Source organism: Abramis brama (genome assembly GCF_963993115.1).
Source record: "Abramis brama genome assembly, chromosome: 7".
NCBI lineage: Eukaryota > Metazoa > Chordata > Actinopteri > Cypriniformes > Leuciscidae > Abramis > Abramis brama.
This window is the reverse complement of record NC_139969.1, coordinates 18345487-18369876: the sequence shown is the minus strand read 5'-3', so window position 1 is coordinate 18369876 and position 24390 is coordinate 18345487. Positions and strand designations below refer to the sequence as shown.

The 24390-nt window shown below is 36.7% G+C and overlaps 4 protein-coding genes across 5 annotated transcripts in view; 3 read left to right on the top strand and 1 right to left on the bottom strand.

Annotated features, from left to right (window-relative positions):
* Positions 1 to 262: 262 nt before the first annotated feature.
* ranbp9 (RAN binding protein 9) lies at positions 263 to 17304 on the top strand. 2 transcript variants are annotated; one of them, XM_084120895.1, is made up of 14 exons: positions 263 to 952; positions 3409 to 3520; positions 4361 to 4413; positions 4771 to 4938; positions 5406 to 5428; positions 7337 to 7521; positions 7695 to 7807; positions 8849 to 8957; positions 9044 to 9198; positions 10862 to 11003; positions 11480 to 11601; positions 11814 to 11965; positions 13824 to 13935; positions 16095 to 17304. In XM_084120895.1, the coding sequence occupies exons 1-14, from the start codon at positions 736 to 738 to the stop codon at positions 16223 to 16225; spliced, it is 1794 nt and encodes a 597-aa protein (XP_083977021.1). In that variant the 5' UTR covers positions 263 to 735; the 3' UTR covers positions 16226 to 17304. The 2 variants fall into 2 exon arrangements, with proteins under 2 accessions (XP_083977021.1, XP_083977020.1); XM_084120894.1 differs by having other exon boundaries at positions 11477 to 11601.
* An 84-nt stretch (positions 17305 to 17388) lies between these two features.
* On the bottom strand, positions 17389 to 19191 carry nol7 (nucleolar protein 7). The gene is made up of 8 exons (XM_084120897.1): positions 18977 to 19191; positions 18814 to 18874; positions 18602 to 18657; positions 18489 to 18517; positions 18365 to 18407; positions 18155 to 18276; positions 17990 to 18067; positions 17389 to 17899 (listed from the first exon to the last, which is right to left on the bottom strand). Exons 1-8 carry the CDS (start codon positions 19099 to 19101, stop codon positions 17826 to 17828), a joined length of 588 nt encoding a protein of 195 aa, XP_083977023.1. The 5' UTR covers positions 19102 to 19191; the 3' UTR covers positions 17389 to 17825.
* Positions 19192 to 19248: 57 nt separating this feature from the next.
* On the top strand, positions 19249 to 21892 carry epdr1 (ependymin related 1). Its single transcript, XM_084120898.1, has 4 exons — positions 19249 to 19365; positions 19979 to 20213; positions 20688 to 20896; positions 21018 to 21892. The coding sequence occupies exons 2-4, from the start codon at positions 19981 to 19983 to the stop codon at positions 21206 to 21208; spliced, it is 633 nt and encodes a 210-aa protein (XP_083977024.1). The 5' UTR covers positions 19249 to 19365; positions 19979 to 19980; the 3' UTR covers positions 21209 to 21892.
* Positions 21893 to 22317: 425 nt separating this feature from the next.
* The window catches only part of stard3nl (STARD3 N-terminal like), a 9112-nt gene continuing 7039 nt past the window's right edge, over positions 22318 to 24390 (top strand). Inside the window, exon 1 of the mRNA XM_084120125.1 lies at positions 22318 to 22457. The gene's annotated coding sequence lies outside the window, so the exon portion shown is untranslated. The remainder of the gene's footprint in view (positions 22458 to 24390) is intronic.

The following is a 24390-nucleotide window of genomic DNA, read 5'->3' as shown; positions in this document are numbered from 1 at the left end:
GTGAGGGTTAGATTAATGGGTAGGGGATTTTAAATTTCATTAGCTCAATGGAAGTCACTGAAAAGTCCCAACCTGAAATGAGATGTAAGGGGGTCCTAATCTGCACCACAACTGCATCCCATGATATGAAAATGATTAAATAAACGAAACATTGTGTAATTGGTAAGTGTACGTATATTCTCATTGTCTCAGCCATCTCAACTATCGTCGATAACAAGTCAAGTGAGAAAGAAGGACGTGTTATTATTGGTAGCTTGTATCTAGTCATGTACCAAGTCCTCGAGGAAGTATGACTGGACCTTGAGAGAGCCAATGAGAACGCTGTATTTCACACTAACAACAAACAAAAGATCGGGGTTCCCTTCTGCTGCTGTCTTTCTGCTCCTTTTACCCGATTTAGTCTGTCCGACCGGCTGGATGTCGTCTTAAATAGCAAGGATCAACTTTCTGGATGTCTGTTATGTTTTTGTAAGCTGCCGTTTCGCTGTATTGGCGTGATTAATTCTCTAGCGTCTTGCTAACTCGCATCAGAGAGGCTGTTTGCGGGCTAATCGCAGTTAGCTAGCTGGCTGGCTAGCCAGGCGTCAGAAGCGAATAAAACAAGCCCGAAATCTCAGCGGCTCTTCTCCTGCGGTGTCTGACAGTGGTCGCTTTAGCCACTGGACACTGTTAGAAAGCTGTCCAGCTAAAGATAGCTGGCAAGCTGTTGGCATCGACGGCAGGAATCGGATCGCGATGTCAGGACCATCATCGGGCTGTGGGTTTCTGATGTCGGTTGTCGTTCACGGAGACTTGGCTCTCAATGAGCAGGAAAAAGAGCTCAACCAGCGGCTTAGACGCCTTTACCCGGCCGTCAACGAGCAGGAGACCCCGCTGCCCAGATCCTGGAGCCCCAAAGACAAATTCAGCTACATCGGCCTGTCTCAAAACAACCTCCGGGTGCATTACAAAGGTAACCAAGGCTAACAGCAGCAGATGAACACAAACACCAAGTTGTTTACCAGCTAAATGTTTAAGGCATTAGCCATGTTAGCTCGTGTCCGGTTTCGTATCTGATCGGTCGTATTAAAAAGACACTTGTATTAGCTTCTGCGTACTCGTATTGTGTGCAAATCAAACCCATTTTTATTCACAAAAGCTGCTAAAAATATTTAAAAATAGGGATGATCTTGAGTGATCATCGAGCACATTAGTCGATAGAATTATACGAGTGTTAACAAGAAACTTTGCTTGGTATTACTAACTGCTTAGACGACATGTTTGAATAAAAATAGCCTCCCTTTAGCATTATTTAGCACCATTCCTGAGCAGTCAGCATTATCTATTAATCGAACTACTGCTTTTATACGATATTGTGTGCATAACAGTGTGTGTACAGATGTGGCTTATAGCCTTTGAAAATGAATGATTAAGGTGTTGAGTTTGAAAGTGTAAAGTTCGTGTACTGTTATTAGCAATGAGATGGTGGTGAGTTTCAGCAGCGAGCTATAAAGATGCTTCAGTCATTTCCGGAAGCTCCTGCTCTATAGAGTTTCGTTACTGAAATGCAGTCATTGTCAACTCCTTTGACAATATGATCTGTGTAGAATATGCCATGTCTTAATACGCACATGCTGATGTAGGTAACTTACTGATCGAGCCTGTCGCATAAGCTCGAGCAAGGCCTTTGTGTGTGTGTTTATCTGCAGAGGCAGGATTTCTGCCATCGTGAGTGTACAAGAAATTCATCAGATAAAGAAAAGCTGTAATATATGTATAATTTTATTAACACAATTAGTTATTAAAAAAAATATATATTTTTAATCCAGTGAGGTGTCTGCCATTTCCCTCAGCTGAGTCATAAAGGTAGGCCACAGAATTAATTAGGCCAACCAGAGTTGACGACAGGTAGGTTTCAGGAAGACTGCCTTAAATTACCAGTAGGCCAAGATGTCTTAAATGTACAAGCTACATAAGCTTATGAATCTTAATATCAGGGGTTCAAGACTGTTACCAAAAATGCCCCATATTGACATATGAAATAAGCCTAACATATGATATAATAATCATAATAAAATATTTTGGAAATGTAAGTTAAGTGAATCTTTTGACAAAACATAAAAAGAAAAGCAAACATTTTTGCACGTGTTTTATGTTTTGTATTATATTTGATACATCAGGCTTTTTATGACCCATATAGTATGATATAGCTAGTGAGAATTTAGAGCTAACACACTTTTTATTCATAGGCCCAAACTGATCAAAAATATGCAGTTTGTTGCAGATGTTATTATTTATATGGCCAGAAAGTAAAATGCTAACTTGTTCCAAAACATAAGAAATTCTGATAGCTTGTAACGTAAATCAATGAGATTTTTATAACAATAGACTATAGCAGACTACTTGCATAAAATTATTATTTATATATATATATATAAGTTGTCATACTATATGACCCAGTAATATGTGTCTATAAGATGATATTTAAATGCTTCGTTTTATGATTAATACTCTGTCTGTAGAGGGGGCAAACAGATAATGAAATGCAGTACAAAGAGGATTGAGAGATGTACAAGTAAAATTCCCCAAAAGCATGTTGGTTCATATTTTATTCATACATACATACACATATATATATACACATGTATACATTTTAACATGATTATTCTGAAAAAAATGTTGTATGGATAATCAAGTAAACCTAAGTGGCTGGGCTGAGTGGCTAGTTCTATTCTATTGAGTTCCTGTCTAGTTGTGCGTTAATCATGTGTTTAATGCCTCTTCAGGCACTTTAGGGACCTATAGCTTTTAAATATATTTATTTGCTGTCTCAGAGGTGAATGTTGTTAAATATTGCAGCTAATATGAAGTGGTTTTGATTAAAACACTCCAAAACATCAAAATCTTCCTTAATGGCATTAGACATTTTATATATATATATATATATATATATATATATAGTAGCCCTATATCATACAATTATTTTGCTGTGTTCAAGTTTTATTTTGAGCATTATTTACAACTAGGCTAGGTTTTAGAATTAACTTCCATGTTTGTTTGAGAATTTATTTCAATTAGTAGCAACTGAAGTATGGGTGAATGAGGTGGCAATTTAAAGGGGCAATTGTTGACAATAATAAATGCAATAAAGTTGACAATAATAAATGCAAATTCCCAAATATAGAGAAATGCATATTCACATTAATTAAAAAAGCAATTGTGCAGTTTCTTTGCTGTTGCTAGGCAAAATATCATCATCCTGAAGCATACGGCTCTCACAGCAAAAACATTGATTACTTTGCTAAGTTTTTTTTTTTTTTTGCGCCATGATGACCTCTGGTGATGTTATACTATTACAAATGTTCCAGTTCTCCTTGTGAGTGACACCATCCACTTGCAGTTGTAAATTATTGTGTTTATGTCACCCAGGTCATGGAAAGACCCCGAAAGATGCGGCTTCTGTCCGTGCAACACACCCTATTCCCGCTGCTTGCGGGGTCTATTACTTTGAGGTGAAAATTATCAGCAAAGGACGAGATGGGTATGTAAAGGATTCAGTATTTTGAGATCACTTTTTGCTGGGAAATGTTAAATGTGCACTCAGTAATTTTTGTTGATGTGGCAATGGGCTTTATAACAGTCGTCTTGGATTTATATTGGCACCTATTGGCGTGGATTTAGCATTATGCAAAAGTCTTCATTTAATAATGCCTTTGTAGAAATGCTCTATTAGAAGTCAGCCAATGATTAATTTATTCTGTGAGCGATAATGTCAGATAATGAGAGGTTTACTGAGATAAAATTAGTATGGTCGTTCTGGTCATGTGATCTGGTCATGTGATCTCAACATGGCAGCCCTCATGAGGTGACCTGCACCGTGTAAAATAAAACAGGTTTTATTCAGTCCAGGGTTATTATAGTTGACTTAAATGAAATATTTATATATATATAATATATCAGCTAGTTGCCAAAGTTCCCAACATTTCTCATGTCATTTAACTTGATGTATGAAATAATTAAAACTGGAAAAAAAATAGATATTTAAAAAACGGAAATGAATAAAAAAATGTAAAACATCAACATTTCTAAAACTAACTACATTATAATGAAGATGTAAAATGTAAAAATAAAAAAACTGAAAATTTTATATAAATATTAAAGAAAAAGAAAATATTAATAAAATGAGATTAAAATAACAGATTCAGCCTCACATAAGTATGATTTTCGACATTTTTCAATCATACTATTCATTTCCTTAGGGATAAAACGATTGTAATTAGGACAAAAGTTACTGAGTGCACCTTAAGTTTTTAGGGTGAGCTATTTTAACTTCCTCTAATACAGACTTTTACATCAAATAAATGCTGTTTTTTGTGACCAGGTACATGGGGATTGGCCTGTCAGCTCAAGGTGTCAACATGAACAGACTTCCAGGTAAAAAGACTATCAGATGTTGGGAAGTCACTGTACTTTTATTGCTAGTAACACATTAGCTATGTCATATTTTCAGGTTGTTTGTGCCTAAAGTGTCTAGGACTCCCATTCTGTTTCTGAATCACTATAGACAGACAGGGTTTGAAGTTTAGATGCAATTAGTGGGCAAGTTAACTTGATCCTCCACCTTCTTGACGCTCACAGACCCTGGGTGTTTCCTCTGTGAGTCTGCAGCTTGGCAGAGAGATAAGAGTTAGAACTCTTAGTGCTCTTTCCTTAGTATTTTTGCAGTACATACATTGTACAGTACATCATTCCCAAAAAAACAACAGGATGTGCCAAATGTTCTACCCGTAGGTTGGGACAAGCACTCATATGGCTACCATGGCGACGACGGCCACTCCTTCTGCTCTTCTGGCACTGGACAGCCCTATGGTCCCACATTTACAACAGGCGATGTGATTGGCTGCTGTGTGAACCTCATCAACAATACCTGTTTCTACACGAAGAATGGCCACAGTCTAGGTAGTAAACATTTGTATTGCATATTAAGATTAAGGGTGTGTTCACACTTGCTCTGTTAGTGTAGTTCATTTGAATAAGTGTGAACGCCGCCATCCGAACCCTGGTGCGCACCAAACAAGCAGACCGAGACCATTGAAAAGGTGGGTCTCGGTCCGCCTCCAAATGAACTAAGTTTGGACCAAGTGAACCAAATTGCACACCCTAAATGCCCATCAACTAAACTTTGGTTATTTGTTCTTTGTTTATTACTGATGTTTCAATAACAGTACAGTTTCCTCCATCAATTCAATGGGCACTTTAACATTACATGTACATTACTAGGAATAGAATATTTTTCATTTAGGATGATTTATGGGAGGTATAAAGCAATTTTGGCTATAAACACACCATGTATGCACACAGTTAAATATTGAACCTACATAGTTAAAAGTTAATTAACAATTAATTATCTTTTTTCTTTCTTTCAGGGATAGCTTTTACAGATTTACCGGTAAGGCTGTTTTTTCTTAATCACCTCCTATATTGAAGTTAAGATTGTTGCCATATTATATCATTCCACATTATACTCTACCATTTAAAAGTTTGGTGTTGATGAGATTTTTTTTGAAAGAATGCAATTTTTATGCAATTATTTGATCAAAAATTATAGTTATATTGTGAAATATTATTATTATTACAATTTAAAATAACTTTTCTATTTTAATACATTTTAAAATGGAATTTATTCCTGATGTCAAAGCTTTATTACAGCATCGTTATCATTGCAGTCTTCAGTTGTCACATGATCCTTCAGAAATCAGTCTAATATGCTGATTTGAATTATCAATATTTTGTTGCTTTATATTTTTGTAGAAGCTGTGATCAATTTTTTTCAGGATTCTTTGATGAATAGAAAGTTCAAAAGAACAGCATTTATTTGAAATGAAAATCTTTTGTAGCATTATAAAAATCTTTACTGTCACTTTTGATCAATTTAATGTGTCCATACTGAATAAAAGTATTATTTTTTATTTTATTTTTAAATCTTACGGGCACCAAACTTTTGAAACGGTATTGTATATTTTGTGGTTTATAATATGTTTTATGTAGTTTCATCAGATTTAGATTCCAACATATGTATGTATGTTTCATGAAAATATCAAGATACATCATTTGTAGCTTTACAGATTTGTTTTTGGTTTCTCTGCCTGAAGGTCATGTGGTTATTGATCACTTGTATATTTTTTCACTGTTGTAATAATCTTCCATTTTTAGATGTTGTAGAGGAAGCCTTTTGCTATTGTTTTGTCTTTCCTTCCTTTCTTCATCATTCAAGATGTTGGACTGACAGCCCCTAAGCATTTCTCTCGCTGACTGAACAGAGGCCTGTTTAGGGCTAAAACAATAATCCATTGAGCAGAAAACACAGTTGGCTGGTGACCAGCATTCATGTTACTCTGACTACTTCTGTGAAGTATGTCAGTTTAGCAGCCCTGACCTTTCTCTCTATTGGAACATGAGCACAGAAAGCACCACAAACTGACTAATATGTGGCTGCCCCCTGACCTGACCCAGAAGCAACATTTGAATTATGTAGTTGGATGAAGCCATTTACACATGATGCCAGATAGCACACTCAAGACTCACACAAAAAATTTTACTATCAGGAGAAAAGTGTTGATCTTGTAAGAATCTAGACATTGTAAGAATCGTTAGACATATTTTGCTGGACTGTAATACTTCTACCCCTTTGAGGAACTTGTTTTATTCTGTTGATACTTTTGAAAAGGTTAGTAAATCCAAATTTAGTCTTAAGGGTTTTAGAAAAAAATATTTAGTTTTATTTTTGAAAAACTAAACCTGGCCCTCATCATGAACATAGCCATAGAACCTGGCATTGTGTTAAAGGAAAGAAAAAATATTATGTCGTTTTGTAATCTGATGGGGTTTTTTTAATCGTCTCATTTTGAACACCTATGATGCACATGAACCAAGGCACATTTCAAGTTAAATTTATTTATATAGTGCTTTTCACAATACACATAGTTTCAAAACAGCTTTACAGAAAATCATGATGTTAAGGTATTTACCAGATTAGAGCTGCGCAATAATTTACAGTAGTCAACATGTGAAGTGGATCAAAACCTTTCATCAAAGTTATACATGAATTTTGAACAATGCCCGTTCTTGTCTTAGGACAACTTTGATAAACTTTTTTGATCCACTTCAAATGTTGACTACTGTAGTTTACATTTTGTGATGTTACAAGCTATCAAGCAGTTGAGATTTGCTTTTTCCAGTTTCCATCATTTCTTTCAAGCTACTCTCATTTGTTTTATGAGAAAGTCTATATTTTTATTGTGCTTGCATTTAAATCATTACCAAAAAATGTAATTAACTGCAATTATTTTGCTTTCAGCCCAACCTGTATCCCACAGTGGGTCTACAGACCCCAGGGGAGGTCGTGGACGCAAATTTCGGGCAGCATCCGTTTGTCTTTGATATTGAGGATTACATGCGTGAATGGAGAACCAAGATCCAAGCCCAGATTGACCGTTTCCCCATTGGGGAAAGAGAAGGAGAATGGCAGGCCATGATTCAGAAGTGAGTACTTTTTGATTTGGAGCATTTTTATAAGGTTGACATCAACATAGTTCAAAAAACATAGTTTCAAAACCTTCACAGATGTAATGAATGTATGTGCTGGTGGCTTATTTCTTTCTGCATCTTTCTCCATTTCTCTTTCTGACTTATTTGCTTTCTTCTTATCTTCCCAGAATGGTGGCCTCATATCTGGTTCACCACAGCTACTGTGCCACTGCAGAGGCCTTTGCCAAATCAACTGACCAGGCCGTACACGAGGAACTTGCTTCTATTAAAAATAGACAGAGTGAGTCTCCCAAGTCAACAGAAATAGGCTGTTCAGACTCTGTCAGTCCTTTTTTGGTCTGTCTGATTGTTAAGATCAGCAAGAAATATATTAACACTGTTTACTTTCTTAAAGGTGCACTATGTAACTTTTTTTGGTTCAAAATTAACTAAATGTAAATAATGAGTCAATACACCATCAATCCTTCTTCCAAAACGCTTTTTTGTCTTACTCTGATTCACTATGGTAAGCCCGTTATGTTTTTAAGTGTTTATAGTTTAGTGTCTCGCCAAATCCATAAATAGAGAAAAGTTGCTTCAGCTACTATGATGCATGTGAGAGTGGCATAAGGTATTTGTCACAATAAGCGAGAAAGGTTGACATGGAGCAGCTAAATCTTGAACCTCCAGGTAATCAAGAAAAAAAAAATGCAGAACAGAGGAGCTTCTGCTAGCAAAAAGAGACACAGTGCCACAGAGCTTGTTATAAAATGAGAATCAAAATCGGCCTGGCTTTTTGGAGATGGTGAGAACTGAGGGATTTGAAATGTTGTAAAAGCGATGGCATTTTTATTACTCAACAGGTGATCAAGGTATTTTATTTAACAGATTTATTGAACAGACCAATTGCCATATGTAGCTCTCTAATAGAGTTCATTGTAAAGCATTATCTATTGAGAAGGGTCATTTCATTGTGGTTTGTTGTACTGCTGTGCTGAAATTTACTTTCAAGAAAGTACTGTCTATAATGGGTATAGCTACACAAACATCTTCAGATAGTCAGCTTGAGATCCTTTCCATCTAAACTGGTTATATCTATTAAGCCTAGTAGTGAATGTTTTATGAGCAGTAGGAGAATCATACTGATCTGCATAATCACAACCAAAACAATGTTCTTCTGCAAAATGCATACAGTTTTGTTTTTCAACCGCTAGAGGGTCAAATTTTACATAGTGTACCTTTACTGAAAGTTCCTGGTCCAATTCTGAATGATTCATCAATGCATGCTTTCAAGAAGTCATGAAATCAATGCCGAGTAATGACTTCACGATTGTGATTGCAGAGATCCAGAAGCTGGTCCTGTCCGGCAGAATGGGAGAGGCTATAGAGACCACTCAACAACTTTATCCCAGCCTGTTAGAGAAAAACCCAGACCTCCTCTTCATGTTGAAGTGAGTGTGATGTGTGCAGTTTTACAAGAATGGACACATCTCCTGTGAAGATACTGTATACATGATGTGTCCGTATCTCTTTCCAGAGTCAGGCAGTTCATTGAGATGGTGAACGGCACTGACAGTGAGGTCAGGTGTCTCGGTGGGAGGAGCCCCAAGTCACAGGATAGTTACCCAGGCTCCCCTCGCCTCTTCAACAGCCCTGTTCACAAAGCCAGCAGCTCCCAGGCCTACCAGACAGGCATGTGCACTACATACACAAAAGAATTAAAGAAAATGTATAATGTATCTTTTGAAATAAAAAAGATATTACGAAGACGTAATCTTCACTGAAATAGCTATTTAGATTAATTGTTCTCAAGCAGGGGCCCAAGACCCTCTAGAGGGCCCCTAATAAATCTTAAAATTACTTAAGTTATAGAAGCATGATCTTAATTTAAAATGCTAAAAACACTACAAATACAGTGAGGAAAATAAGTATTTGAACACCCTGCTATTTTGCAAGTTCTCCCTCTTAGAAATCATGGAGGGGTCTGAAATTGTCATCGTAGGTGCATGTCCACTGTGAGAGACATAATCTAAAAAAAAAATCCAGAAATCACAATGTATGATTTTTTAACTATTTATTTGTATGATACAGCTGCAAATAAGTATTTGAACACCTGAGAAAATCAATGTTAATATTTGGTACAGTAGCCTTTGTTTGCAATTACAGAGGTCAAACATTTCCTGTAGTTTTTCACCAGGTTTGCACACACTGCAGGAGGGATTTTGGCCCACTCCTCCACACAGATCTTCTCTAGATCAGTCAGGTTTCTGGGCTGTCGCTGAGAAACACGGAGTTTGAGCTTCCTCCAAAGATTCTCTTTTGGGTTTAGGTCTGGAGACTGGCTAGGCCACGCCAGAACCTTGATATGCTTCTTACAGAGCCACTCCTTGGTTATCCTGGCTGTGTGCTTCGGGTCATTGTCATGTTGGAAGACCCAGCCTCGACCCATCTTCAATGCTCTAACTGAGGGAAGGAGGTTGTTCCCCAAAATCTCGCAATACATGGCCCCGGTCATCCTCTCCTTAATACAGTGCAGTCGCCCTGACATGTGCTGGTTTAAGCAGGGGAACCTTCCGTGCCATGCATGATTTCAAACCATGACGTCTTAGTGTATTACCAACAGTAACCTTGGAAACGGTGGTCCCAGCTCTTTTCAGGTCATTGACCAGCTCCTCCCGTGTAGTTCTGGGCTGATTTCCCACCTTTCTTAGGATCATTGAGACCTTTTTTCACCAAGCTGCTTGGCAATTTCCCCGTAGCCCTTTCCAGCCTTGTGGAGGTGTACAATTTTGTCTCTAGTGTCTTTGGACAGCTCTTTGGTCTTGGCCATGTTAGTAGTTGGATTCTTACTGATTGTATGGGGTGGACAGGTGTCTTTATGCAGCTAACGACCTCAAACAGGTGCATCTAATTTAGGATAATAAATGGAGTGGAGGTGGACATTTTAAAGGCAGACTAACAGGTCTTTGAGGGTCAGAATTCTAGCTGATAGACAGGTGTTCAAATACTTATTTGCAGCTGTATCATACAAATAAATAGTTAAAAAATCATATATTGTGATTTCTGGATTTTTTTTTTTTAGATTATGTCTCTCACAGTGGACATGCACCTACGATGACAATTTCAGACCCCTCCATGATTTCCAAGTGGGAGAACTTGCAAAATAGCAGGGTGTTCAAATACTTATTTTCCTCACTGTAAATATGTATTCATTAAACAGACCTTCAAATATTGTCTTGACATGGGGGACTTTGTTTTCAAAAAATGTTGAGAACCACACATAAGACCAGAATGACCCATTGATCATCAATAGGAGACGTTATCGCTGATCATTTGTTTTTCCGTCTGTCTCCAGGTTTGGATAGTAATTACTGTAATGGAGTTTCATCAAGTAAAGGCCACACCTCGACCCACAGTCACAAATCGTGTCCCCCTACCCTGTCAAGTCCCGAGCTTGGTGTCCTGAATGGCAGTCGGGGCCAGCAGACCAACGTGAGGTATGTGAAGAGGGCATGAAATGATGAAAGGAAAATTCATCCTATCTGTTTTGTGAATGCATGTTATAGATAAATTGTGAACAATTCATCCGTGTATATGCTTAATTTTTTGACCTTGTAATGTTTAATCAAATAGTCAGCTAGATCTTCCGGTGAAATTACATGGTCACGGATGGCGTGCTTCTCCAATCATTTAATTTGCTTAAACCCCTCTCCTCCACAATTGACTTCAAGCTCGCATTCATTTTGTAGTGCAATGGCCACATCTCAAAATCAAAACCAATCGATAGAATCAAGTCCCCTACCCTTTTTTTTTTCATTAATCTGTTACACTCGGATGTACTTCACAATACAGAAAAAAGATCGGTCACTACTTCTGTTTGATCGCAACTTTAACACCGAAGGGCAAATTATATAAGAACATAACTGTACAGCACAGAATAAGCCTGTTATCTCTTGTTGACTCTTCCTAGCAGTACTGAGGTGGAGATGGAGGTTGATCACTTCTCAAACGGAGTGTCTGAATCCTCTTCAAATGGATTTCTGAATGGCAGCTCTACACATGGGACAGAGCTGGAGGATTGTGATGCAGATATGGGTGAGTAGATTAATTGGGCTCAGTCTTCTGTTAAATTCCTGTGTATCTGCAATGAGATTTGTAGTAAAGAGGTCAAAGGTTGTTTTTTTCCCCCTGTGTGATCTGTATTATGAAACTGATGCTGTGCATGTGACTCCTAATCATTTGGCCAATTATGTTGTGCAAATTAATCCAGTGTGCCATTTTAAAAGGATTAAATGCTTTGTACACAGAAGTGGACAGCACTCAGTCTAAGAGGCAGTTGTGCGGTGGGAGCCAGGCAGCCATCGAGAGGATGATCCAGTTCGGCCGAGAGCTACAGAGCATGAGCGAACTCTTGCGCCGTGAGCGGGGAAAAAACTCAGCCAATAAGAAGATGCTGAAGGTAATTCCACTTGTTCTGAAAGTTGTATGTAGGTACTGTTTGTAACTAATCACATTTATGATTATGATAAAATTTTGGTTATGATTAGGGTTGGGTACCGAAACCGGGCACTGATATGGAACTGTTACCTAAGTAACCGGTATGTAACCGGACCAAATCAAAACGCAGATTTCGGTTGATCCTGAGCGCTCATTGTCACAGTTGTAAATTACGCGGTTCTTCCACGATGGGTTTCGCGTCACGGCATTTAAGGTGATGCGCTCTAAAATAACGCTCACCTTGTGCAGGACATGCAATAAGTCAGGAGAGGTGTCGTATTTGGCCAGAGAAGGCAAAAAATGTGAAAATAATTGCTAAATTAAAGCTGGTTTGTAGCATACCGAATACAGACTACTTTGCTGTTATTAGTATACTGTAGTGTTATTTAGTGTTAAATTATTGTATTTGGGTTAGGTGGCTTAGGTTTTATTGTGAATTTATGTAAATTTGTTGTTTTGTAATTAGACTACTTATATTTATATATTTACTCTACACTTTTAATATATTCAATTTTAAGAATTTTTTATTTTATTGTTTTCAATAAAAAAAGGTGTTATATAATGTCATTCACTAGGGGTGCACCGAAATTTCGGCTGCCGAAAATTTTCGGCCGAAATGGCATTATCGGTTTCAGGCCGAAATAAAAAAAAACAGCCGAAAACGTTTAACCGAAAATGAATGTCACCCGCCCCTCCCATCCGTGCGCAAGCGCTTAGGTTTCACTCACGGTTGAGCTGTTATCACGCGTCTGCCTATCAAAGATTAAGCATGTCAAAGGGCTGTCACTTATTGCACAATCGATCGGACCAACCAACACTAGTTTCGAAAACGAAAATAGGGAATCGATTTTAACGGCCTTCTCTCGGAGCGCGTCCAGCTCGTCACTACAGTATACGCTCGCAGCGAACGCGCGTCACACAGCAACTGCAGGTTCTGACACGCACACATACACACGCACACATACACACACACACACACACACACACACACACACACATAGCCTATTTCTGCATAATATAGTGCATAATATGTAGCCTTCAGTAATGCTTTTCATTGATGTTATGGCAGTCCACATTGCTGACTTGTGCGCCCTCTTTACGGTCGTCCTAATGCCTGTTTAGTTGTCTGTGGATTTGCCTATATTTGGTGTTGAAAACGGATCAACGCCAAATATAAGCAATTTACTAACGATTCAATGAACACTTAGCCTATGTCTCAAAAATTTATGTCTCAGGATTTATTTTTCACAAAAGTGACAGCCCTATACGAGAGGACACCAAAGTTGCAATATGTAACATTTGTTCTGCAAAAATCTCCAAAATTGTGGATTTTTTTTGCACAACTTTTAAAAAACTATTTTATTTGATGGAACATAAAACTTGAAGTATAATATTATTTGGTATTATTATTTATATTTATTGTTAAAAATATTTTATGTTTTGTTATGTAACTGTTAATAAAATTTGATTATTATATTGTGATTTTTCATTTCAGATCCATTAAATTCAAGCAGTATATATACGTTTTTAAAAGAAGCCATTTTCGGCTTCAGTTTCGGTTTTCGGCCAAGAGCATCCTAAATTTTTGGTTTCGGCCCAGAATTTTCATTTCGGTGCATCACTATCATTCACCATCGTTTTGAGGCTCTCTTTTTTTTTAAGTATCGGTTTAGGCACCGGTACCGTTTTAAAAGTATCGATTTGGCACCGGTATTGGAAAAAAAAAAAAACGATACCCAACCCTAGTTATGATGGTAATGACCAGTAAACAAGATATATGTGTTTTATGGTAAAGCCTCTTACTGTCTCCATTCCTGCAGGATGCATTCAGTTTGCTGGCATATTCAGATCCATGGAACAGCCCCGTGGGCTACCAGCTAGACTCCATCCAGAGAGAGCCTGTCTGCTCTACACTCAACAGTGCAATATTAGGTACAGCTTCCTACCACCTTTGATTAAATCAGAACAATTAAGTTCCACCTAGTCACCGCAATGATTCAGCACTCTTTCAGCATTGAGCAACACTCTTTAAGCTCAGAATTAAGCGAGTGAAGAAGCCTAAGTGAGCAACATAATGCTCTACGAATTGAAATACATTTATTTAATTTATTTTCTCATCTCTCTAGGTCAGGCTCATACAATATTGGTAGCGTGCTTAAAACTGCATCCCGTGTATCTGAGCCTTTTTTTGCTGTCAGTGTAGCTTGATAACTTTCTGCACCTTGCCACACTGTGATATGCGTTTGAGTATTAGTTTATATTTAATTATACCATGGGCTGTTTAAATACTCGATTCTGATTGGCTGGAAGGTGTGCAGTAAACCCGTTTAATGCACAGGTAGTTCCAGTCAGTTTGATTACAGTTCGAAATGAATCCGCTACATTGGTAACCATAGTAACACAGATACACTTGCAAGCAGAGTGAGAGACGCATATGAAAACGTTTATTTAGGTAGGCTAAATGGATGATTTTTGCATATCGTTTAATTTGTATGGTGAATATGGCAACTCTGAGAAATGGGCCCAGGCACAAGACGAAATAGAAGACTTGGAGAAGACGTTGAATGACAAAAAGCGGCACAAAGAATTAACAATAAATAAATGACATGATTAGTTCAAATAAAGATTGCCTTATCACTGTCAGTGTTGCCTGTCATTCATAAATAATTGTAATAAATCCATTAAAGAATCATTAAGTTAGCTATATGCTTAAGCAAAGAGGGGACGTTAGCTGCTAACGTTAGACTTTAAAGAAGAGACGCACACAGGTAACTCGCGCACGCATCTCAATATTGTTTTTAAGTTTTTTTTAAGAGAAGTCTCTTATGCTCACCAAGGTTGCATTTATTTGATGAAAAATACAGTAAAACATTAATATTGTGAAATGGTACAACTATTTAAAGAGGTGAAAATCAAGTTTTTAATGTTGTTTATATGCCTATGTGGTGTTTTTTTAATATGCTTTAAGACAAGCCATGTGCAAATTCACATGTCAACACCATTGTTGAGTATTTTATCTTTAAACCGGCAGTGATCTAATGACAGTCTCAAAACGCTGTTTGAAATCGCTGGTGTTTCTTACGTCACAAACTACCTTGTAACCAATCGCATCAACATACGGGCGGGCTTTAGCATATCATTAACTAAACTGCGAAGTCTCAAGAGAAGCCAGGTTATCCCGGTATTTTTTCTGTTGATAGGAAAAATCCGGTACATTTAGCAATATAGCCGGGTGTGTTGTGTATATAATGTATATTACGATGTTATGATGAACTATATGCCTTCCTCCACTGATGTTCTAAGTTGTTCAAAGCGTTTGTAAGGATGCTGATTTTTAGAAGGCAGCTGTCTGACTCTGAGATGAAGAACGGGAACATGATTTATGTAACATTAGCTGTGTGATAATGTAGTCAAGCCAAAGGCAAACCATATTAATTAGTTATGTGTCTGACGTTGTAAAGAGCGATACCATTGTGCAGCGTTTACCTCAATAAGTTGACCAACCGAATGGATCTCTGGGCTGGTATGAGTGAGTTGAGACAGGGCTAATTTGCATAATCTTCCGTGTTTATTAAATGAAGCAAGGGTGTAGTTACATTGAAGCTAATTTAAGGCATGAAGAAATTTTCAGTCATTTTGATGATTAAAGATGAGTTTTAAGGGATAAAATTCTTGACTTACAGGGGGACTTTAAAATATCGGCTTTCTATTTGAAATAATTTATTCCTGTGATGGCAAAGCATCATTACTCCAGTCTTCAGTCACATTATCTTTTAAAAATCATTCTAATATGCTGAGTCGGTGCTCAAGAAACATTTATTTTTATCATCAATGCTGTGCGATACTTTTATTTTCATTATTCTTTAAATAATAGCAAGTTATTTATTTGAAATAGACATCTTTTTTAACATTATAAATGTCTTTCTCACTTTTGATCAATAATCATTTTTATTGACTCCAAACTTTTGAACTGTAGTTTATATTATTGTTTATAATGGTTTATCATGAATCTAACAATTTTAACATTAGCATTTAATGTTTTCATTTCAGCATTCAATCAATGTTTTTTTTTTTTTTTTTTTCTCATGCAGAGACTCATAACCTGCCAAAGCAGCCTCCCTTGGCGCTCGCTGTTGGCCAGGCAGCTCAGTGTCTGTCCGTCATGGCTCGCACGGGCAGCGGATCCTGCGCCTTCGCGTCAGTGGATGATTACCTGCACTAACCCCTGGAGAATCATCCCTATAAATGACCACGTGAAAGAGGCCCTCATCATCCCAGTCCATCCCAGACTCCCAAATAAACTGGGGCCAGCTTTGGCCCGATGAACTGAGCCTTCACATGGCCAGACCCATCCTGGCTCTCTTGATAAGACTGGATCCTCCTCACCCAGGCCTAAACCGGGCCTAAAGACACATTAGGAGATGGATCCTTAGAAGTCAGATAAAATCCCCAATCATTAAGGTCTTTTTTTTTTTTTTTTTCCTTTTGTCTTTTTTATTTTAGGGGAGGGGAGGTGTTGTTGGGTGGGGGGTGCAGCAGGCTCTGATTGTTTGTTTCCTGTTTTACAAGGCATGAGGAAAATTATTATGACATAATTAATGTTATTATCAGTAAACTTGCATATAAGATATATTTGTTCTTGGTTGAAAGCTGGCAGAGTGAGCGAGACCGAATAACTAAGGTCCCACCTGTCAACACCCTGCTATTTTCAGGTCTCAGCTTGTGTACTTTACCGTTTAAAAAAAAAAAGAGAAAAATATTGAAATTATATTAACAGGAGGAGTGAAACATTTAGTTATCTTACAGTAAAAAAAAAATTAAAACTGAGAAAACCTAACACTGCTGGAGTCATCTTTAGTGGTGGTATTTAGTATAGAGCGTTAGTGTGAGCTTTGAGTTATGCCCTTTTTTTGTGCAAGCGCACCCTCCCTCTGCCAACTGCACAGCAGGATTGATGCAATGTTCGGACACTTTGATTTGTAATTGTATTGATGTCAATGGTCTTTTCATCCACCTGATCCCTTACTCCATCTTTTAAAAAGTCCGTATTCAGGCGTTCTCTCATCATCGTTGCCTGCACTGTGTTGTTGTGCAGTTTGGATGTGTGACGGGAACATGGTAAAATTAAGGTCATATCCAGTCTCTGAGAGGCAAGCCTGCTCCATTGTTTTTTCTTCTCTTGTTTACCAGTCAATCCCTCAGACCATCAGTACTTTTAAAACAAGGAGAATGGTACAGTATTGTCATCAACACTGTCTTATCATTTTCAGTAATAAAACATAAATACCCAGTTGAACGAGATATACCAGTCTGTGTTTTGACACATTTCAGTGAGTGTTCGGATGTTAAACAAGTAACAAGTATGCAATTGGACCATGAAGAGCATTAATAATGCAAAATAAGTTTTATTACATGTTAACTTTTTAAAATGCCACAACCATGATTTGTCCATTTGATCATTACAGTCATATAGTTACAATAGTCAAATGAATGTAAAAAGTAACTAAAACAAGAAATGTCAGGCCTTAGATCAGGTTTACATTTATTAAAGTGTACAGTAAATATGCAAACATGAAAAACATTCAGGTTCAGCCTTTTTTTTTTTTTACTTTTGATTTGAACAAGATGGAAGATCATAATCATTTCTATTTGAATGAGCAGAGACTGACAATATTTTTTTTAACTATGCGTTAACGGAAAAGGTACTAAATTAAAGGTGTCCCCTTTTGTAAAATGTGATCCACATGATCAAAAATAGCTTCCTAAGCTAAGGAAGGTTACAGTTCTCATGTGTTATACTTATAATTCTCCTGTTTCAGATCTCAGGAAGGAACCATTTTCTGTTTGTGTATAAACCTTTTATTGGACTTTGTGATCTTCTTTTTTAAGTCGGCACCTGTAGATGAATAAAGACCGCTCAGACTGTTGCTTTCCAAAATAAAACCAATATAATATAGTTGTTAAATATGAAAATCTCAATACTCACTATATTTTTTATTCACAAACTCCACAGATGCACCTTGTCCGGCACCCTTTTTCATTTTGAGGGACAGAAGCTCTGCATCTGAAGAAAAACAAACAGAAATATTAGTTTTTCTACTAAATTTGGTTTTAAAATGAGGGTCTGAACAGCACAACGTTATCATCTTACTGCTTGTTCTTCTGGTTCCTGGTCCGTAAAGGCGGGACTGAATGAAGTCAATTGCGCTTTGTTGCAGTGATTTGGCAGCGGATTCATCCTTCACTCTCTTTACACTGTAACTGTCTGGTAAACTGAAATCAGATGTTTTTCCATTTATACATAACATGAGGAAGCCTTACAGTAAGGTGAATGTAAATGGCTAATTACTATTATTATTACCTTTTAGAGTTTGTTTCTGATGTGGCATTTGTCTCTTCATCATCTATAAAATAGTTTTGTCAGTCAATACTTAAATTGACCATTAGGAAAATTGTTTTTATTAAAGTTACAGAAAATGTATTACCTTTGACGTTGTCTGATAACTCAGCAGGTCTAAAATAAGAAAATAACAGTTTATTAGGTTTCCAAAATGATTAGTAAGTAATTCAAATTATTATTTTCATCTAGAGAGCTTACTTTTGGGATTCTGTATCAAATTCCTCCAGGAGGTCTTCAGGAAGACGTTTTCTCGACTGAAAAACAACAGATGTAACATTTCATTGTGTTTAGATTTTGGGATTTATGTTACATCTACAATTAATTGTGTGGATTAAGTTAAAGTGTATAAACTTTTCTAATAATAATGTATTCGACATCCTGGGGATGGTAACTTATTCACAACCTTATACCTTTTGTTCTTGAAAAAGCTGTTGTCTTTTCCTTCGCTTCTCCTTCAATAGATTCTTTTCTCTGAAAACAAAGAGAAAATATATATTAAAAAAAGAAGAAGTTTAAAACCCATAAGCTCATGTGGTCTGTGTGTCTAAAGCCAGTGGACACACACTCACAGACCTTTTAGCTGACTCCAGTGCATCTTTAACGCTCTTCAGAGCAGCACTTTTGGACGCATCAAAGGTGACCTCCTCGGGAAGATCATCATCACTGGACTCAAACTGACTCGGTGCCAATTCAGACATTTTGTTAGTCTCTTTAAGTGAAGTAAGCCTGAGTTCAGTACACACGTTGAACGGAATTCGCCATATTAAACACCAACAACGTTGAAAATACATTAAAGACAGACAGACTAAAGTCACAAGTATTGACTGCAATAGATGCTGCCATCTGGTGGTTCGGATGTCCCTGCAATATCTGCTCGTAAACAAACTGATGCAAATGGCGGAGTTTATAATAATAGCACATACGCCAGAGACTGACTACACTTTTTCAGTGAACAGAGATAAGTATATAACTATTTATTTTTAATAATTTAATATTTGTATTTCATAATGCCCTGTATCATGAATTATTACGGCAAGGCAATGTTTTTTTTTATTTATTTTTTTTTATTATGACTACTACCACCACAATACACACTATGATTTATAATATTGATCATTCAAAATGCTTGAAATTATTATGGTGAAATCTTATGGTTCCTTACAACAAAAACAATAAATTTTATTATTATTACTATTATTATTTATAATATTGATCATTCGAAACATTTGTGATTATTAGGGTGAAATCGTATGGTTATTTGCAGCAAAACAAACAAATGTAATCAATAATAATAATTTATTTTATTTATTAATAAATGTAATTATATAATGTTAATAGATTTTAGTAATCAAAAATAAAAAAAAGGAAAATAATCTTATGGGTCGACATACGGGTTTGATATCTGACCAATCGGTGTTTCTGACGTGTTTGTGACATGAATGCTGGACTGGTGTATTTTTTCATTGTGGATTTGAGACACCAGCCAGCGCAAACACTGCGGCTGGATAAAACACTCCAATCAAAGGCGTTGTGTCAGTATTTAAATTTCATGTAATTATCGATTTGCACCAACAGAAATGTCAGGCTTTGTGGTTTTTGCGCTGGTATTGTCATTGTCCGCGATGGTGCCGTGTCTGGGCTCTCCTCCTCCGGCGCCTCAGCCCTGCCTCGCGCCGTTACAGTGGGAGGGTCGGACCGTTCAATATGACCACGGCACGGGACGAAACACACGGGCAGCGGTCTCCTATGATGCACAGAATCAGCGAATTAGGGTTCTGGAGCAGAAGACAGGACACACGCCTTGTAAAAAGTACGAATTCATCATATTTTATTAAATATATTTTAATACGTTTTATAATCACTGCAAAATACTCAGCATTTTTTGTCTTGTTCTCCAGTATAGACATCTAAACATTCTTATCTGCCAATGTAAGAAACATAAACTTAATTCAAATTCTTAATTCTTTAGAATAATCTGATTTAGAATAAATCAGTTGTTTTGCTTCTCAGGTAAATGTGTCTTGATTTAAGAATGTTTAGATATTTGTACTGGAAAACAATACAGAAAATACAGTTTTGCTTGCAGTGTTTTGAAATGTCTGAGCTATTGTTGTTCACCATAGTGTGCATGCAGATGATCCATTATAGTCAAAATTAGAATGACCACACACAGTTCTTGTGTTCTGAAATATTAGTGAAACAGGATAAAGTTCAATTGATTTAAATGATATAACTGTAAATTTCCTTTGCATTCATTTATTTGTACTGTGCAATTCTCTTTGAGGTTCTTTGAGTACATCTACTTGTTCAAGAGTGGAGTGCTTTTCCAGATTGAGGAAATTACCAAGCAGTGTGCGAAGATCGCTCTGACGGAGGCCTGGGACCCTTATGATATACCCCTGAACTCCACATATGAGGACCAGTACTTCATTGGAGGACCTGGAGACATGATCGAAGTTCAAGAATGGTCTGATCGAAAACCGGCCCGCAAAAGTAAATGCTTGTTATAGTTATGTTGTAAATTGTGCGCATTACATGTGCCTTGATTTTTATATAGGAACTCTAATATGGTCCTGATTATCTGAACTTTGCACATTTTTCCGGTCTCTCACAGATGAAGCTTGGGTTGGTGTGTACACTTTGAAGGACTGCTATCCTGTGCAGGAGACATACGCAAAGAACAGTAGCGTGACCACGTCCACTCGCTTCTTTGACCTTCAGCTGGGCATCAGTGACCCTGAGGTGTTCGACCCACCCAGCACCTGCCAGTCAGCTCTGTCTGAGAAGATGACATCCGACTGCTGAATACCTCTCTCATCTCTGCTCATCACAGCACATATTAACCATAATACAGTAACAGCTTCTGAAGAACTGATATTACACTGACAAAGAGCACATGAATTGAGTGCAGGTACTGTTAATAAACTCAGCTTCGAAATAAACCAAGAATGTCAGTTTTAAGTTCACTAGTTCATGTTGATTTAAAGTATCAAATGTTCCTCATATTATTGAAGCCTCGTTTTTAATATGCCACATTTTTGGCTGTGTTGTGCTGATCCAGGGTGGATTAATGTAGCCTAGTACTTTTTTTGTTTGTTTTACAGTTAATATTTTGTTCCTCTTATTATTATTTTATTTAGCCTTTAGGATGGTTTACAGTTTGGATGCTTACAGTTTATTTTGTTTATAGTTGTTGAAGAAACCTATAATTTAATTCTAGAATAAAATTGTTTACCTCACTACCACGTTGTTGAGCACATTGATTTTTACAATATATAGCCTTTATAAGACAATTAACCAGTGATGTTTTGCATAGATAAAGATGTGTTAGCTGTAGTTGAGTACATCAGATTGTGTTGTTTAGCATAAAGTCATCAAGTAATGTTTGCTTATAGCTTCTTGATTAACTTAAAAGAATACAGTGACTTAAAAACTAAAATGTCTGTATGTCTTTGCATTAAATGCTATAAACATAACATTTAACATGAATGGAATAGAGTTATTCTTTAAAATGAAGACAAAAGCGTTTGGCGACCACAATTAATGTGATGAACTACACTTTACTCCGTTAGAATGCTTTTGTGAATTTGAGGAGAACTGACTTCACACATCCACTAAAATGACCTTCACACCAGTTGATTAAAAATCAAAAATGAGCAAAGTTTGTTCTGATAGAAGCTTTAGCATCATTTGTGTGCAGATGCTACTTCTTTTCTTTCTAATTCAATTAATTCAAATGTTGACTTTTAGGGCATGAGCATATATAGCTTTCTATAGCAAAAAAAAAATCTAATCAGGTAGGTCTGTTATATTATTTACTTTGCTTAAAACTATGAATGAATTAAATTAGAATTGTGGGCAGGCCTGACGCAGTTCCGGATTCTACTACATATCCCAGAATCCCCTTTCCAAAACAACATCACACTATTTCCTGTCTGTCTGAAACGAAAGTCATCAGAATCAGATGGTGCGGAATTTTCAGCGAGATAGATCCTCATTGATTTATCGGTTGACTGTAATACAACACGTACTTTTATAAAGATTGCTCACCAAGGTAAGCGACATGATCGATAACACACACATTTACTTTGATAAAGCAATGCTAACGTGACAAGAAGCCGCTGCTGTTTTGCAGATTGATTGCCTCAAATGTAACCGGATATATTGTTTTCAAGAGAGATTGTTAGTGTAGGATTGCTTATTTCGCTTGTTACATTTTTAGTCAGCAAGATAGAAATTTGTGGTGTACTATTATGACACTATGTTTCACATTGTGAGAAATTCTCGCTGGGTTTCCTGTTCTACTGTTGTATTATCATGCTAGCCCATAGCATGTAAATTGGTTTGGCAGAGCTATGAAATGAACACTTCACAACATAAACACAGACGAACTCATATCAGTTAATTGGGTTGTATTCTTACATTTTCCATTTCCATTTCAGCTAGAGTCATAGATAAAGCAATAATGCCTGTCCTATATTGTTATTAAGGCTAGTTCATAACTATATAAATTACAGCATAAAGAAGTCAGTTCTCTTCTCATCAGTTATTACAGTCCTGCCCAGTGTAACGTTAGTCATGTGCAAACAATGCATGACAATTCCTGTGCTCGTTCTTTTTCGGTAACGTTAGGCCTAAATGACATCAGCAAGAGGAACTTGTCCCACTAACCAAACAGATAGTTACTGTTCTCATAAACTCTTGCCTGTTTTTAAACGTAATCTGGGGTTCTTCCTGATAAGACTTGTAGGACTAGATTTTCATGCTTAGTTATGCTTTTATGAAGCCTTGTTATATTCACTTACTTTCAATAGTCTTTTCAATTATGATTGAAATTGCATTAAACATTGTTGATTTTAGCCAGATAAATCCACTTTAAGACATTTGGTTGATAGTTTTGTTTTTCAGAATTGTCATGATGTCTTAATTTAAGTACAAGTTCTTGTCTGTTTTGATCATGATCATACATTATCCTGCTTATTACACTGCTACTTAGCGAATACATAATATAGACACAAAACATTGATTTGAGTTGTAATTAGGCTACTATCGAGGTGTCAGGTGTGACAGAACATCCCATATGAGCTGTTATTTATACACGACATCCATAGTAAACGGTTATTATTTTACATTAATTATTTTACAGCGGAATGCCTCGGTTGACCAATCAGAATCTAATAGTCCAGAGATGCATGTAATGGAGTGCAACAGTACCCACTTTTTCAGCCTTGGTTCTGGAAGGGGTTTTATAAGTCTTTATTTAAGAGTTATTTGCTATGGGATGAATCAACAATGACACAAAGAAGAATCTGAAAAGTGGACAAAATGTACGTGTACGTCTTTAATTAGGGAAAGAACTACAATCCCATGATTCATAGCGAGTGACAATCAAATTAAAAACAGATAAATATTGTTTACACACGTTGTGTTTAAACAACGTACCCATATATGTTTTTGCTATATGAATATATACACATACACAGATTGACTTGATTACGTCGTTCACAGTGCTACATTGGAGTTTGCAGGCACTTTTTTTTCTTACAATTTGATTGTTTCGATTCTCTGATTGGTGGAGATTTCTCTGCAGAATCATGGGTAATGTAGTCTTTCACCAGAATTCTGCTGTTAAACAAGATTAGCCTACTTAAAAAAAAAAAATAAGTTGAATAAAGCAGGCTGATGGCTTCAGCAAAAGTAAATACCTTTGATCAACAACGTTGTAGATTACAGTAGGTCCATTAGTTAAATAAGTTAACAATAAATAACTGTTGCACTCTATAATTGGTGTTAATGTTTTGTTTGTCCTTTCTTTGTTTTGTTTTTAATTATTATTGTCTAATTGATTTTATTTTAAGTATATCCACTTTGTGACGGAACAGGATGTTTGGTAGTTTAGTTGATATGAAGACGTCACCAAGTCTGATCATATGACAGCTATAACTATAAACCTTTGACCACAGTGTGAAATGCCTCCACTTTCTGTG

Coding starts and splice junctions, on each gene's coding strand:
- ranbp9 (XM_084120894.1), top strand. CDS start 736: ATGTCAGGACCATCATCGGGCTGTGGGTTTCTGATGTCGGTTGTCGTT. Junction 9,199..10,861: donor CTCCCAGGCCTACCAGACAG/GCATGTGCACTA, acceptor GTCTGTCTCCAG/GTTTGGATAGTAATTACTGT. Junction 11,966..13,823: donor CCAATAAGAAGATGCTGAAG/GTAATTCCACTT, acceptor CCATTCCTGCAG/GATGCATTCAGTTTGCTGGC.
- nol7 (XM_084120897.1), bottom strand. CDS start 19,101: ATGTCTGAATTGGCACCGAGTCAGTTTGAGTCCAGTGATGATGATCTT. Junction 18,658..18,813: donor AGCTTTTTCAAGAACAAAAG/GTATAAGGTTGT, acceptor GTTGTTTTTCAG/TCGAGAAAACGTCTTCCTGA. Junction 18,277..18,364: donor TCAGAAACAAACTCTAAAAG/GTAATAATAATA, acceptor ATCTGATTTCAG/TTTACCAGACAGTTACAGTG.
- epdr1 (XM_084120898.1), top strand. CDS start 19,981: ATGTCAGGCTTTGTGGTTTTTGCGCTGGTATTGTCATTGTCCGCGATG. Junction 20,214..20,687: donor GGACACACGCCTTGTAAAAA/GTACGAATTCAT, acceptor ATTCTCTTTGAG/GTTCTTTGAGTACATCTACT. Junction 20,897..21,017: donor TCGAAAACCGGCCCGCAAAA/GTAAATGCTTGT, acceptor GGTCTCTCACAG/ATGAAGCTTGGGTTGGTGTG.